The sequence below is a fragment of the Protopterus annectens genome, chromosome 10.part0 (assembly GCF_019279795.1).
Source record: "Protopterus annectens isolate FY-2018-M chromosome 10.part0, PAN1.0, whole genome shotgun sequence".
In the NCBI taxonomy this organism is placed as follows: Eukaryota; Metazoa; Chordata; order Ceratodontiformes; family Protopteridae; genus Protopterus; species Protopterus annectens.
In genome coordinates this window covers 300,727,434-300,744,301 of record NC_056744.1, presented here as the reverse complement: position 1 = coordinate 300,744,301, position 16,868 = coordinate 300,727,434, and the positions used below count along the sequence as shown (strand labels likewise).

General features: G+C 38.8%; 1 protein-coding gene across 1 annotated transcript in view; it reads left to right on the top strand.

Moving 5' to 3' along the window:
* Nucleotides 1-243: 243 nt before the first annotated feature.
* MRPL38 (mitochondrial ribosomal protein L38) overlaps nucleotides 244-16,868 on the top strand; it is a 494,289-nt gene continuing 477,664 nt past the window's right edge. The window contains exon 1 of the mRNA XM_044085174.1: nucleotides 244-505. Within this exon, the coding sequence (XP_043941109.1) occupies nucleotides 415-505 (91 nt within the window). The 5' untranslated portion in view covers nucleotides 244-414. The remainder of the gene's footprint in view (nucleotides 506-16,868) is intronic.

The window sequence follows — 16,868 nt, the reverse complement described above, 5'->3', positions numbered from 1 at the left end:
AAGAACGGCAACTTTGAGTCTTCTGTATATCGAAAAATTAAAAATAAATTTTTTGGGAAAAAAAACCCGGCAACAAACGGTCACTGATGGAATATTCAGAATGAATATTCAACAGGTTTCTGGATAATCTGCATCTGCATGGCATGTCACTCAGCCGTATTTTGCATATAACCTCACACGGGCATGCCCTGTCAATCATGGAAGCCACGCCCACTCCTGCGCGAAAGTCACAGTGGGGTAATGTTCCAAAGCCAAGTTCCAACATTTCAAGATATAGCGACTAAGTAAATGCATTAAATTGTTTACACTTCGTTAATAAATTAAACAGACTAAGGCTGAATGTGCCAGCCGCATTACGACATAATCGCAGGACCAGACAAAAACAAGACCCAAGGGTACTTCAGATAACTCAACATGGCGGCGTCCATTGGGAGGAGGATGCGGTTGCTATTCAACACTTCTTGGGTGGTATCTTTGAGGTTTAGGCGATCCGTGGGTACATCAGGTAACCACATATAAATGTGACGAAAAAATATCCGCTAGTCACTGACTTAAACTGATAAAGTTTTTGCATGGCACTGCATTTTGGAGTTTGGGTTCAGACTATTAGGAAGTTCTGCAATACAAATTTTAGGATATCAGTGAAGGTCAGCATAGAAGTGTGGAACAAAATAATTTTAAAACTGCATTTGTGCTGTCCGAGGTTTCGAAGTGTGCTGTCAGTGGAGTATTAGTGCTATCGTAAAGGAGTGGTTAGTTTTCAAAGACATACTGTCCCCGTTCGATGACGGGTACAATTGACAAAATCAGTTACCTGCTAAAGCAGTACCATTGTTAAAGCCTAACGTGCAGTTGTTTTGGAATTACTATGTGATGTTTCTTTGAGAAATAAGTTTGTTTTTATTTACACGTAAACAGTATTAGAGTAATTGTACTGCTTTTTAAAATTTCTTTCGTGTTGTACCCCTGGTCAGACTATGCAGAAGTGGTTCTGGTCTGTGTGATTGCCAAATGGCAGTGATGTTCTCTGTAAATTTTATGTATTATTGACTGACTGGTAGATTTGCCAGTGACATCATGCGTACATTGTTTGGCCATTGACACCTCTCAACCTCTTAGATCAAGAAATCTGGACAAAGCCCTGAAACTGTTGGGATACAGATCTCCCAAAATAGGGACACATTTTAAATATTGCTTTTATAAACGTAAACAGTTACTAGAATAACATGGTTTATAGTAGCATGCATTTTCTGAAGGATATTAAGTCTGAAACTCAAATGTATGATATTATTTAGTGACATCAATCTTCAATGATTTGTGAGAAAATCACATTTTTTATGAGGAGCAGACTAAAAATATGAGGCAAAAATCTGGACATTTGAGCGGTATGACCCTTGCAGATGTGATTTGTGAATTCATCTGAGATACTATTTGTTTCTTTTGGGAAAACATTAATTTTTCATACTGTCCCTCGCAATGATCATGTCAATATGTGGGGGTCAGTCAGCACAAATGTTTGAGTAGTAATGTTAACTTTTTAGCGTTATCTGTAGAACATAGCAGAACATACCACATGATCCTTTACTACTATTAATGGTAGAGGTAGATTACAGAAATACAAGCCTGTAGTTTCACAGCACTTCCAAACACTGCAATTATTGTAATTTCTTTAATGGTGCTACAAGTTATACTGTTTTTAGCAGCAGTATTTTCCACCAAAGTTAATTCTGGGAAACCTCTGTCTACAGTCTTGCACATTCTGAAACCTTGGGAATAGTTACCATTGCTTGTTGTTGAGATTCTCATAGGCTGAATGCATTTGGAGACTGAATTCAACCTGGAAAGTTGCATTTGAAACGGTTTATAACTATTTCACTAACCTGGCCATAACTCTCTGCCTCCCATATCCAACATGTGGAGCACTGTCTAACTCTGACAAGTTTGAACAAATGGAAAAACAACGTGAAATTGAACATTTACTGATTGTATTTACTAGGAAGCTCACAGCTTGGTTATTCATTTTCTTTATACTTAAACATTTTTAATGAATATCCATGGTAATTAAAGCCAGATAAAATCAATATTGATTTTATCAATAAATGTTTGCCAAGCCAGTTCAAGGTGAAACTTGCATTTTTAAAACTCAAAGCAGTGAACGATCCCCACAAAAGGAAAGGTACCTGCTGAACACTTGAATATTTATGAGGCTTGTGAAGACATCAGCATAAATCTTCATTAAATATTGGTACACGTCATTGGGTTTTGGGTGGTGGGGTTTGGACAGGAGCTGCTACTGCCTGTCTGAGGGGGGTGCAACGATACAGTTGTACCATTTATTTCATGTGAATAGTGAAACATTTTTGTTTGTTTCTTTCAAGTGAGAATATTTTAAAATGCTTTTTTTCTATTTTAACTGCATTTATTGTATGTTGTATTCAGTAAAAGCCTTTGTTTATATGTAAAGAGAATTAGCTTTAATTCCTATGCTTTTATATGTGTATGTGTATTGTAAGTAGTGGTAGTAATCCTGGAAAGCAAATAAGTGAATTACAGAAAGTATTATAAAGGAAAATGTACGTTTTGTAATATTAACATAAATGTCTATATAAGTTATAATATTGTTATACCGAACTACAAGAAAGAGGTATGGAAAGTAGGCAGGAGAAGTTTTAACAATACATGTGACATGAGTCATTTTCTAGGTTGGATGATATTGACAGTAATAAGGGGGAATATGCATATATAATATAGTAGTACTGGTGGAATTAATTTTTAGCTTTATTCCATTCCGGAAGTACATGAAGTATGAATGCTTGTATATTTCACTTGCAGAAGGTCAGGATGTTTGGGGGGGGGGGGGTGGATTAGTTTAACTGCAGTTTGTAGTTACAGTGAGTAACTAAATAGTTACATTTTGCTTTTTGATATAATTTACTTCATACTATTGCCCTTTACACTGCATCTGTGAATGCTCCTATCACTCAAGGTGGGCCAGATGAGACTGGAATTTGCTGCTCCACATTCAGAGTAATACTATTGGGAGAAGTAATTAGAGGCATAGTTATCGAGCACTGGCTTCATGCATTTATAAAGTTTCTGAGGTTACCTCTCAACTGCTTCTGATTCGTTGGACGTCACTAATTTTTGTCTGATGTTTTTGAGCTGTCCTTCATAAAGTTTTTGGTTCTCTGGTATATCTCGTTGAGGAGTATAGTTGATCAGTAATGTCAGTGATTAGAGTTTGACATCTTATTTTTCAAAAAAGCAAAACCTGTTCTTTTAAATTTGTAATTGAGTTAAAGTAATATTGACCTTGATTTTGGGCCTTGTCCAGAATCCTTTAGCAAAGAAGTTGAGCGGTATGAGGTGTTCCAAGTTTTTTGGGAGGAGTCAAAAGGGCAAGTCCACTTGGAAATTGCTTAAATGTGGTTTTGAGTTCAGAAAGCTGCTGTCCAACATTTGTCCCACAGAATTCCAGTTCTAGATTGGCCCCCGAGCTATTCCAAGCCATAGCAAAACATATGCTTTTTTTATGGCAGTGGTGCATTAAGGTATAGGCAGTTTTGGGCTGAGGTTGTGTCTCTTGGGTCTTAGTCCCTGTGTGCAGTGCGCACTTCTGAAGGATGTCTAGTGGTGAGACTTGGATTTTATTTTTCACCTTGAGTGAGAACACTGGTTTTTGCCTGTTTACCTTCACAGTGCTGCAATTTATTAATGATGTTTGTTGATTAAAGAGTGTTGTAGAAAATTACAAATACTGTGAGCAAATATGCTTCTAATAGAATAATGCTGTTAAAATGGAGTTTGGTATTTTCAGTAAAGTTCTTGAGGGATATCTAGTGGTGGGGCATTTTTTTTTTTTTTTTTTTTTTGTAGTTGTTGGCTGTTTACATTCATGGTACTGTCATTTATTATTGATATCTGTTGATTTAAAGAGTGTTGTAGAGAATGTCTAATATTCAGAACAGAAATGCTTTATAATAGAATACATTAAGGAAATTACCAAGTAGAGTTGACTGCATTTTTAGTATAATGGTAGGAACACCAGATTATTTCCTTGTTTCCCCCTCCTCATATTCTTTGTATGTCTGTGCAAACATTCCTCTGATGTGTTTCCATGCAGCATGGGCCAGAAAGTGTGGTGCAATGCTGGCTACTCTGACAGGTAAAGCAGGTGACACAGGAGCATTTACTTCATTCTGTTGAGTCAAACTCTCTCTGCTCTTTGGAGAGATGAAATTTCCTCCTCAAATTCTTGCACGATTTCTTAGGCCATATATGCGCTGTCTTTCTCTCTTCATCTGTCTGTCTGCCTGTATCTCTCTCAATTTATAGATGTTCGTCGTCTCCCATTGCTGCAGTCCTGACAAATGGGTACTCCGCTGCCTACCATCGGCCCGAATACCAAAGGGCTAGAACTGGCGTCGGTCACGGGCGCCTGAGACTGACGTAAGTACTAGTCAGTACAAATGCGCATGACCGACGCCATAACCTCAGTCTTTCTTGCCGCATGGTCCTCAGCAGAAGCAGTTTTTGCAAGTGCCGTTCGGCGTTCTGGAACTGTCGGTTTTCGAGTTTCAGACCGGATACCAAGTTGGCTAAGTACCCTGTTGGGAAAACTTTTTGTCTTTTTCTTGCCTCAGTTTTGCCGGATGTCAGAAAAAGTTAATAACTGTATTTCTTGTGGGAAACAGATTCCTCATAGGGATTACCATTCACTCTGCATTCCTTGTTTAGGGCCTGAGCACGACGTTGTTGGGTGTCGCTTTTGTGCTACTTTTAACAAGCGTACTATTAAACGTCGGTTGGACTGTGCTAGGCTGGTGTTTGGTAAACGTTGTAATTATAACATGCCGTCGGATTCTCCGACGACCGGTTCTTCTAAGAAGCGCAAAGATAAGTCTTTGCGGTCCAAACAGGATGAGGCGTCCACTCCGGACGTCGGTTCTGTGGAACCACTGACTGCTTCAGTGGCTCCTTCTGACAGTTTACCAGTGTGTCTAGGGAGCCTTTGTTACTGCAGGAAGTGGCTTCTCCTGTGTTAGGCCAGGCTGAGGGTGCTTCTTTGTTGTCGGTGGCTTCCTCCCCTCATAGGGTAGTTAGACCTCCTCCTTCTCAAGGCAAAGGCCATTCTAAATCTAAGTCTATCCCTGCTGGTGCTAATCCCCAGGGTCCAGCTCCTAGGAAGCACATGTTAAAGATGGCTGAAGATTTGATTACTTTAATTAGGGGTTCCATGCCCCCCCCCTGTGAAGCGGCCCAGGATAGACACAGAGTTGGAGGGTCTGGTTCAGTCTTCCAATGAGTCAGATTCCTCTGTGGAAGAGCTTCAGGATTTCCCTCCCTATTCTGATTCGGAGGCTGAGGACGCTACTCCCTCTGCGTCCCCTCCAGAAGATTTTTCTTTCTCTGAAACTTTGCATTCCATGAGGGAACATTTCCAGTGGGATGGCCAGGATTATTCTGATTCTCGTAAAGGCTGAGAGAATTCTTGTTTTACCTCAGCACAGGCCTTTGGCTATTCCCCTGTACTGGATGTTGTTCAGGATGTATTTTCTGAGGCTGCCCTTAACCCAGATTCTCTGCCCCTGCCCCAGTTAAACCAGATAGATACTACAGGGTTCGGAAGCTCACAAGTACTTGTATAAGAGTCCTAGGGCTGATCCAGAAACTATTTCTCAAGGCCCCAAAGGTGTTAAGGCTTCTGTGGTTAAGAATCCGGTTCCTCTGGACAAGGATGCTAGGGCCCTGGATAGGTGGGGTAAAAAACTGTATACCTCTTCTACTTTGGCTATGAGAGCTTTAAATTGTCAATTTCATATGCTCAGGTATCAGAATTATTTGCTAAGTCAGTTGAAATGTAAAGTGGATGCTTTGTCTGAAGGTGTTGACTGTAAGGAGCTTCAGGATTTAGTGCATGCTTCAGACCAGGTTGGTAAGCATTCTTTGCAGTGTGGTTTTGATGCTTTACAAGCTTCTTCCAGGGTGGCTGCTACTAGTTCTGTTGTTCGCAGACATGCCTGGCTTAGAGATCAGTCCTTATCGGAGCATGTTAAGGCTCGCATTATGGATGCTCCTTTGCAATCTGATGTTCTTTTTGGCCCTCCAGTGGAATCAGTTTTGAAAAAAATGGAGGAAAAAGCTAAGTCTATGCAGACGGTAAAGGACTTCTTACAGGTTCAGCCCCCTAAGTTCAGTAGGAATTGGCCTGCTAGGGGATGGTCTTTTCCCTCTTCGGATTTTCATTCTAGGGGCAGGTCGAGGCGTGGTAGAGGTAGGGCTTCCTCTCAGGGCCCTGTTACTTCTAGGCCTTTGAATTCTTTTACCCCTTCTGCTGGGGTGGGCAGGGGTCAGTCCTTTCATAGCAGTCCCAATGACCTGTGTCTTCAGCTGCCGGACTCTGCTTTGCTGGCAGCTCCTCTAGGAGGAAAACTGGGACTTTTCAAAGGGAATTGGCATTTGGTTACCCAAGACAAATGGGTATTGGACATTATAACTCGAGGCTACAAGTTTTATTTTCACACATTCCCTCCTTTCAAAGGTATGCCGGATGTGCCTCATCAGCAAAGACTGGAAGCGCAGGAACAGATTTTTTCTCTGCTCCGGTTGGGAGCAATATAGGCAGTTCCTTCTGTGGTCAGAGGCACGGGGTTTTATTCCCGTCTTTTCTTAGTGCCAAAGAAGGGAAATACTTGGAGGCCCATTCTGGATTTATCCATTCTAAACACCTTTCTGGAAAGTCCGAAATTCAAGATGTTGACACTGCAGCAGCTGTTGCCTATGTTAGGCAGAGATCACTGGATGGTGACTTTGGATCTCAAGGAGGCCTATCTTCACATTCCTATCAGGCCCAGTTGCAGGAAATTCCTGAGGTTTCGGACTGGGAATTTGCATTATCAGTTCTCTGCATTGCCCTTTGGCTTATCTACTGCGCCCAGGGTTTTCACAAAAGTCCTGGCTCCAGTAATAGCTTTTCTCCGGCTAAGGGGAATTCAAATTTATCCTTATCTGGACGATTGTTTGATACTGGCTCAGGGCAAGCGCGTACTTCTTCGACATCTGCAGTTTGTGATGACAGTTTTCAGATGCCTAGGGTATTCTGTGAACGAAATAAAGTCCAGTCTAGTACCCTCACAGGAGATGTGTTTTCTGGGTGTGAGACTGAATACAGCTACTCAGATGGCCTCTCTTACCCCGGACAAACAAAGAAATCTTCACCTATACTTCCAACAGCTATCCGTAATGTCCAGGCTGACTGCAAGGACAGTCCTTCAAGCCTTGGGGTTCATGGCATCTTGCATTCTAGTACTTCCCAATGCCAAACTGCATATGAGGAAGCTACAGTGGTATCTCAAAAGCGTTTGGACTCAACACAGCCACGATTTGGATACTGTCATTCGGATTCTCCCTTGCATTCAGAAAGAATTTGTGTGGTGGGCTCAGGAATGTCACCTAAACAAGGGACTCTCTGTGACCCAACCGGAGGCAAGTCAGATATTAACGACAGACGCCTCGGAGTCAGCCTGGGGAGCTCATTTCAAAGCAAAATGGATTCAAGACCTTTGGCCCCCGGAGTTGCTTCACTTGCATATCAACATGAAGGAGATGCTGGCGGTTCAATTTGCCTTAAAAGCATTCAAGGATCTACTTCAACCGGGACTGGTGTTGATTCGAACAGACAACACAACTGTCATGTGGTACATCAACAAGCAGGGGGGGAACTCATTCTTACCCTCTTTGCAGACAAGCAATGCTGTTGTGGGAAACTGCTTTGGATCTGCACATCACTCTTCGAGCACAGTTTCTGCCAGGAGCACAAAATTCGTTAGCAGATGTTCTGAGCAGACAGATGGTGGATCCTCACGAATGGAAGTTGGATCCTCAGGTATTTCGTCAGTTGACCATGGCTTGGGGAACTCCAGACATAGATCTGTTCGCTTCTCCTCTGAATTCTCAACTACCTCTGTTTTGCACAAGGCTGTTTCATCCGAAAGCCTGGAAAATAGATGCACTGTCCTTCAGTTGGAGCGACCTTCACGTGTATGCCTTTCCTCCTCTGCCTCTTCTTCCACAGGTCCTGTTGAAAGTCAAGAGGGACAAACCTTGCATGATCCTTATAGCGCCGGATTGGCCTCGTCAACATTGGTACCCTCTGCTGAGGAGCCTAATTCACGGGACACCTTGGCCATTACCACAGGTTCCTCACTTATTGTCTCAAGAAAACAATCATTTTCTCAATGTCAGGGTGCAATCCCTACATCTGACAGCCTGGCGCATTCAGTTTTAGAGGACGAGGGCCTTCAGCTCCCTCAACAAGTTTTGGATGTCCTTTTGGAAGCCAGGCGTCCTAGTACTCGGAAAGTTTATGCTGATAAATGGAAGAGATTTTTTCTTTGGAGTTCAGCTAACGGCCTTGATGTCACGTTGCCTAATTTGAGTTGTACTTTGCAATATTTGACTGTTACTGGACAAGGGTTTGTCCTTCTCTTCTATAAAAGTGCATGCTGCAGCTATTTCTGCTCACTATGATGGTGATCCTCCTTTATTTTCGCATCCTTTGCTTAAACAGTTTCTTAGAGGGGCAAAGAATATAAGACCCCCACGAAGGGCTCCTACTCCTGCCTGGGATCTTAATTTTGTTTTGGAAAAGCTGATTCTGCCTCCTTTTGAACCTGCAGCTACGGCTGAATTGAAGTTGTTGTCCTGGAAGACTGCTTTTTATTGGCTGTTACTTCTGCTAGAAGGGTGTCTGAATTACAGGCTCTCATGGCAGTGGAACCTTTTCTGATTTTTCACCAGGACAGAGTTTCCTTGCGTACTAATCCTACTTTTCTGCCTAAGGTAGTTTCTAATGTGGCATTGAACCAATCTATACATTTGCCTACTTTTTATGCTAACCCCCAAAATGAAGGGGAAAGAGTTTTGCATTCTTTGGATGTGCATAGGCAGTTACGGTATTATTTGTTCAGAACCAATGAGTTCCGGAGATCTCAACAGTTATTTGTTTCATTTGCTGTGGCTTCAGGTGGGAAAGCTGTCTCGAAACAAACTATTTCCAAGTGGATCGGCCATTGTATTGCTTTTTGTTACTCTCATGGTAAGGAGGTTCCAGTTGGGATCAGGCCTCATTCTACTAGGGCTACGGCCACCTCTACTGCTTTTTTGAGAGGGGTAGCTACGAAAGACATTCTAGAGGCAGCTACTTGGAGTTCTGTCCATACCTTTACAAAGCATTATCATTTGCCTCTTTATTCTAGGTCTAGGGCTGGGTTTGCCACTGCTGTCTTACAGGGCATGTCTACAGCTCCTCCTGCTATTTAGTTGGCCAGCCTCCCTTTTTCCGTTGCTCTGGGATTCTACCCATTTGTCAGGACTGCAGCAATGGGAGACGACAAACATAGTACAGTTTTGTACCTACCATAAATGTAGATGTTCGAGGATCTCCATTGCTGCAGTCCTGTTTTCCCTCCTTCCCCTTTTTCTTTTTAGATTGGGGTTTTTTGGGTGGTGTTTTCTTTTTTGCATTCTGACGTCTGAGGCAAGAAAGACTGAGGTTATGGCGTCGGTCATGCGCATTTGTACTGACTAGTACTTACGTCAGTCTCAGGCGCCCGTGACCGACGCCAGTTCTAGCCCTTTGGTATTCGGGCCGATGGTGGGCAGCGGAGTACTCATTTGTCAGGACTGCAGCAATGGAGATCCTCGAACATCTACATTTATGGTAGGTACAAAACTGTACTTTCTGCACAGTTGAGGTGCAGACACTCTTGAGCTGAGCTTGTATTTCTTTATCCTTGTGCACAGAGCACTCTTCTAAAGCCCTCAACCAGTATGCAGTTATGTGGTACGAAATTTATCAAATTTTATTTTTGAGTCTGGGTGGGGGGGTGGGTGTTAACTGTTTACCTCATCCTACTTTTCCTGCTCATCTTCCAACACCTGGATTGCTAATTGATCCTGTGCTTGCTGAACACAGTTGGGCATTATCTGTTTGCACCACAGAACCTGTTGAGAATGAATGACTTAAGTTTTTTTCATCCCAAAGGGATTAGAGCATGCTATTGCTTTACCAGTACAATGCTCAAGATCTGTTGGAGATAAAAAAAAAAAAAAAATAAAAAAAAAATAATAATTTAACTTATTTCGTTACTTTTTCACATGAAATATAGTATGTTTGTGTGTGAGGCATCTTTCAATATCTAAATCCTTTCAGGAAGGATGTATTAATTTCTTGAAGTATTTATACATAATGTAATTTGTTTTTGACATTTAATTGTTACACTTTGATAATTAGGCACATCAGCCTGGGCAGAATCCTTTTGCGCAGGTGAGACCCAGGGAGAAAAGCTTCATGTAGACTATATCACAACAGAGCAATGTCATTCTTGGTCAGTTTAGCCAAATTTAGTAACAGCTGATTGTTCCAGTGTCCTATATTTGTCTTGATCGTGTCACTCATTCACTGTAGTTTCTGTTTTTAATTACCATAACTAATTTGCCTTTATTGTAAGTATTTTATCACTTTCACTACATTTTGCTCACGTTCTGGTAGGTGTGTTATATTATATTATATAAAATGTGCTCAAGGCTAGGCATACACATGCCTACTCTTTACAGGCGGGACTACTAGTACTAACTTCAAATACCTAATTTATTTGTATGTGTTAAACTTTTTAAAGGTGGGTGATGTGGTACTTAAGTGTTGTGCAGTGGGAAATCAAAGACAGGAGTAGGCTAATACACAGAAGGTAGCCTTCTGTTGTTGGGAGTAGCTGCTGTTATAGTTGAGGGGGTACACAAAAAGAAAGTGCCTTAAAGAAAAGGAGTGTCTTTTTTTGTGAACATGAATATTGCTTACTTAGTGATAGGTTACTGTGGCTTACCCTTGGAGGATTAGTTTTTAAGAGAAATTATGGCATTCTAGGCTTTGTTACCTGAAATGATAATGTAGTCTGAGAATTAACATTGAAGGATTCCATGAGCATGCTTTACTGTATGAGGGTGTCCATTCCTAACCAGTTTAAAACCAGAAATTCTTTTTTTTTTTTTTTTTTTTTTAAGTAAATTGTAATTGGAATGCAACACATGGTAAACACCACTACAAAAAAATGAAAAGTGCTCAAAAATCTTTGAAACGGTTATTGCAGGGGTCCACTTTCAAATCTCGAAATACTGAAATATCCACTTTCAGTATCTTGAGATGAAAATATTAGTAACGCACTACAACAAAATATTAATACGAGTATCACTATACTGAAAGTTCATAATACCAAATTTTCATTATAAGTTCAGTTTTTTAATCTCCCCTCCACCACACAAACAAGAAAACAACATTCCTGCCTACACCATATCAAACCAACATAATGTACACACCAACTAAACCAAATAATCTATGTATAATCAGGGTGAAAACCCCCCTGTACCCCCCACACCCCCACTACTTATATATACCAACTCTGAGGTTGAACTACCTAAAAACAGTCAGCAAACCTACAGTTATGCATCCTACGCTTCCATTGCTCACTGTCAAACTTGTATCCGCGAAAAACACACACACTACACGTGTACAAAAATCACCACTTTGAACATACACACCGACCTATTCCTCAAACTTCCCAGAAAATTAAAAAATAACAAATTCTTACACAGAACCCTTAAGTAATGACCTACCTGAATCTCTGCACATAACCACACATCAGCTGCCATGTCTAAATCCCAGACCACACTGCACCTTAGAGTCAGCAAACCATAACAGACACACCGCACAACTACTACTGTGGATTTGGTATACCAAGTTTCATTTAAATGCAATTTCGAATAACTCCACTTTCGATATTTTCGTTTTGAGATACTGAAATTCGAAATTTCAGTTTTTCGAGATTTGAAAGTGACCCCTGTTGCAGGATACCACAGTAGTGTCAAAGTAAAGCAAAACACTTTGTATTCTGCACACGGTCTTCAAAGGATCCTGGTGAATAATGATCAGTATCCTCATAATTTTGATTCCTTATAGTCCCTGGGAAGGGGAACTGCAAACAAATTGTTATTACCCTGCACAGCAAGGGCATGCTGTATGTTATCAAAGATCAGAATATAAAACTTAGTCAGTGATAGAGAAGTGTATGGTCGTAAACTAACAGTGTTTTAGCCTGAGATTAATATTTATAGCAGAAAAAAAATATTAAGAATCTTCCAAGTGTTGTAGAGATTTTTTTTTCAGAGTTTTAAGAATTTATCTGTAAATTGCCATGCTGCTAAGATATTCTTGTGAACACCAGTGTGCATGGTTTCTTAGATAATTTGATTATTATCTTGAAGGCTACTACAAAATCTCCAGGTGGGTTGAAGTGAATTACAAAACCTAAAGATATTTAGTAGATCAGCAGTACTTTCTTTCTTTTCCCTACAGACAGAACAACTTGATGACAGTTTCAACAAAGCTGCTGATTTGTGGCTAGTTGGGCACTGTGTAGTACATTTGGCAAATGGTAAGCTTTTCTATGCATTATCCCATCGAAGGGGCTAGTCTTATTTGATGTTGCTGTCATTAAAATATGAGAATTGATGTTGAGCAGCAGTAGTTCTGAGTGATGATGTGTTTAATTTAGAATTGCATTATGCAAGGTTGAGAAGTTTTTAAGAATAATTCAGCCATGAAGAGAATAATTACAATCTTGTTTGCGTAAATCTGAGTGTTAAAATGTGTCCGTTTTTAATTAGATTGAGATAAAAAAGAGTTTCTGGTAAGGTTACTTTGAACCCACAATGAGAAATATGGAATTAATGAATCATTCTTCCAGGTGAGTCCTACAAAGGTGATGGAGCATTTAAAATGTTGTAATATTTGGAGATTTATTGTTTAACAAGTTAGAATTGAGTACAGGAGGTTGCATTAGTCATAATTAAACGGGTCTAGTTTGGTAATTACATTTTGAGTAACTAAAACCAAATATTTTAAAACAGAAAGACAGTTTGAGAAATAAAGCAGATCCTTTCTAGACAAGGGATAATGCTATGGAAAATTGCCTTCCATTTATTAATGATACAATAATCACTGTTACCCATAGTGGAGTGTTACTGGATTGAACGTTTAAATGGTTATAAACGGCAAATAATTTGATATTTTAATATTTCTTGAAATATTATAATGAAATGCAAAGCTTGTAAGCTGAAGATGTCCTCCTTCCTTTGAGTTTGAAACATTAAGACTAACTCTAGGAGAAATGTTTTGCCAACGAAATTTTAAAATGATACAAATACAGACTAAGGAACCACACAACCACTACGAATTCCGAAAGATATGGCAATTCGAATGCAGGAACCAACAAACCAAACCAAAAATCCAATAAAAGATAAAGGATAAGATAAATGTAATTGTCCACTTTATTCTCCACAGGAACCAATGCAAAACACTGCACACAAGTGTTATTAACCTAGCTTTCATCTTAATACTAAAGACTTCTTCAGAACAACTACCACAATCAATTTTCTAGTATAAATACTTACATTAATTACCAATTAAATACTTAACTAACCTACAATTAATTTAAATTTAATTATTTAAAATAAAACATATAAACACTACAAATACTAAAAATAAGCATACAAAAATATTTTAGGCACACTAAACATTATAGTCGTACATCATGCAGGCCCAATGGGAATTTTAAATGTGGGAGATGTAGCCTTTGTGCTTTTATCCTAACCACCAAGAATAAATTATTGGTGAAGAATGAATTGTTGTTTTTTAAGGGGCATTTTAATTGTTATATAGTAGTATATATGGCCATATGTAATGAATGTTTAGCGTTTTATATAGGTAAAACCTGTAGGGCCCTTAGAGATAGGATAGGTGAACACCTGCATGATATTAGGCATCAAAAGAATACTAATGCCCTTTTCAGGCATATTAAACAATATCCGGGTCATAGTTTTATATTTATTATTATTCAACAAATTAAAAAGGATTTACAAGGGTATATCTTGGACATTCATTTGGATGTATGTGAATTGATGTGGCAATTAAAATTAGATGCCACTAGATTTCCCGCTCTAAATGATAATATTAGCATGGCCCCTTTATTAAAGCTTAGGTTTATTAATAGATAGTTATATATATTTTTGGTATATTTGCCTGGGACATATAAAATATGTATCACGTATATTTATATATATAAAATATATATTATCATATAACATAAATAATTTTTATAGTAGCAGTGTTATAATGTTTAGTGTGCCTAAAATATTTTTGTATGCTTATTTTTAGTATTTGTAGTGTTTATATGTTTTATTTTAAATAATTAAATTTAAATTAATTGTAGGTTAGTTAAGTATTTAATTGGTAATTAATGTAAGTAATTATACTAGAAAATTGATCGTGGTAGTTCTGAAGAAGTCTTTAGTATTAAGACGAAACCTAGGTTAATAACACTTGTGTACCGTGTTTTGCATTGGTTCCTGTGGAGAATAAAGTGGACAATTACATTTATCTTATCCTTTATCTTTTATTGGATTTTTGGTTTGGTTTGTTGGTTCCTGCATTCGAATTGCCATATCTTTCGTAAATTTTAAAATAATGTTCAGACTAAAATACATCTGGAGGGATATGAGAAATGGAATAGTTACAGGGAGCCAGTTGGAGCTTGATTTAAATTGAGGCCTAATCCGTTTTGATTGCATCTGTTACTCTTCAGAAAGAGAAGACTTGTATTTAGGCATGGCATTTGATATAAATTATGACAAACTTTCTAGAAAATTTCATGTCGGCATGAGAATTAGGAGAAGCATAAAAAAAGTGTTGTAAAAGGGGATATAGTATTTCTTTCACTTATGTAAACAGTTAATTGCTGTCTTTTATTAAGGCTTCATTATACAAAGTATAATTTAAGCAAGCTAGCTAATAATAATTTTAAAAGAATAGCAGCTCACTGTTTAGCTCCTATATGGCTTTGATAAAGGATGGAATAGATGCATGCATTGGCTTTGAGTTGATTCTGAAATGTACTCGAGTGTTAACTGCCATGAGCTGAACAAAGTTTTCGTATTTATCCAGTTAAGATAGCTGCCTTTCCAACAAAGAAATATTCCCCCCCATTGCATTTTTTATATATGTAGCTTTGCTGATAAGGCTGTCCCTTATTGTTGACTTTCCCTTAAGCGTGCCTCAGTTGACATTTATAATTTGATCCAGTTTCTTGTTCTTTAAAGAAATGAAGGTTTAATCTTTAATTAGATGCTAAAAGAGTTACAGAAACTAAGATCAATTGCAAATGAAGTACTGAATGCATGGGTTCTTAGTATTTGAGCTCACATTTTCAGAAGGATTTACAGGTGAAGAAAAACTGCTCTTGACCTTGGTCTATATGAGGCTGAAAATAATGTACAATCCTGCCCTTGAAATTCGCACTAACGGTCCATGAGATTGAAAACATTAGTAAAGTCATGAAACAGTGGAAATTCATATTTTTTGATCATGAGTGGAGCTCATGGTTGTCAAGAGCAGCGCCAAAGGTTGGGTTCTTTTCCCATTCTGGTTTTAAATATGATTAATAACAAAGACATAACTTTGATTTAAAAAAGGTTTGAAGAAACTAGGCCTCGCCAAGTGCATTTCTTAAAATCCGACAGTAGAACCAGTTAATAAAGTGCTTGTGTACTCTATCAAACAACCATCAAAATATTTCTTGATGTTTTACCTAGAGCAGGAAAAATCCTTCCTTTTTTAGAATTGCGACACCCAGATTGCTTGTAGAATTATCTGCTAAAAAGATATAAGGCACTCACTTTTTTTTCTAAAACTGATCAAATGGAGTAGGACACAGACCTCCTTTAAGAAGTTGACATCGATATTCATGTTGGAGATTATGTAAGTGATTGTCAACTGCTTCTTTTTCTATACTACACAAAGTTGGAACATTTTATTGATGGTACATTGCACTTTGAGTGTTATTAAAGGAGATGAGGGAAGGTCTTCTACTGTATATAAGTTCTTAAGGGTAAAAATTGATTATATAATATTAATTTGTAATATTATTTTAATTGATTATAAATGGCAAAATTAAGATTATTAAAGTATATTAGGATGTCCTTTGCAAAGGAGGAGACAATGAGGGATTTACAAAATCTTATACTTTGAATTCTGGGATTACAAAGAATCTTTGCAAAGAGCAGTTTGAGAGAGGATAAAAAGGTTGACGAGCACTCCTGTCTTGTGCCAGCTAAGGTTTTAAAAGGGGTCAATTTACCTTTTGGAGACATATGCTTCTCCCTGCATCCCCTGCCTCTTCTGTTTTATATGTACCAATTCCAAGATTGAACAACAGTGGCAGAAAGGAAGAATATCCTTAACCTCATTGTATAATCTTGTAGCAGAAACCTTTACCAGCACTCACTTGCCAGCATACTGACATGCAGCCATACACATTTTCTCACAATGCCACTGTGTATGCCTTTATCACCAGGTCAGCTCTGATGCTCACTGTGTATTGTGTGTGTGTGTGTTTGTGTGTGTGTTTGTGTGTGTGTGTTTGTGTGTGTGTTTGTGTGTGTGTGTTTGTGTGTGTGTTTGTGTGTGTGTGTTTGTGTGTGTGTGTTTGTGTGTGTGTGTTTGTGTGTGTGTGTTTGTGTGTGTGTGTTTGTGTGTGTGTGTTTGTGTGTGTGTGTGTTTGTGTGTGTTTGTGTGTGTTTGTGTGTGTTTGTGTGTGTGTGTGTGTGTGTGTGTGTGTGTGTGTGTGTGTGTGTGTGTGTGTGTTTGTGTGTGTGTGTGTGTGTGTGTGTGTGTGTTTGTGTGTGTGTGTTTGTGTGTGTGTTTTGTCATTTAGTTTTTAAATTATCTCGTGTATATGTTGTATTTATACCTGTTGGTT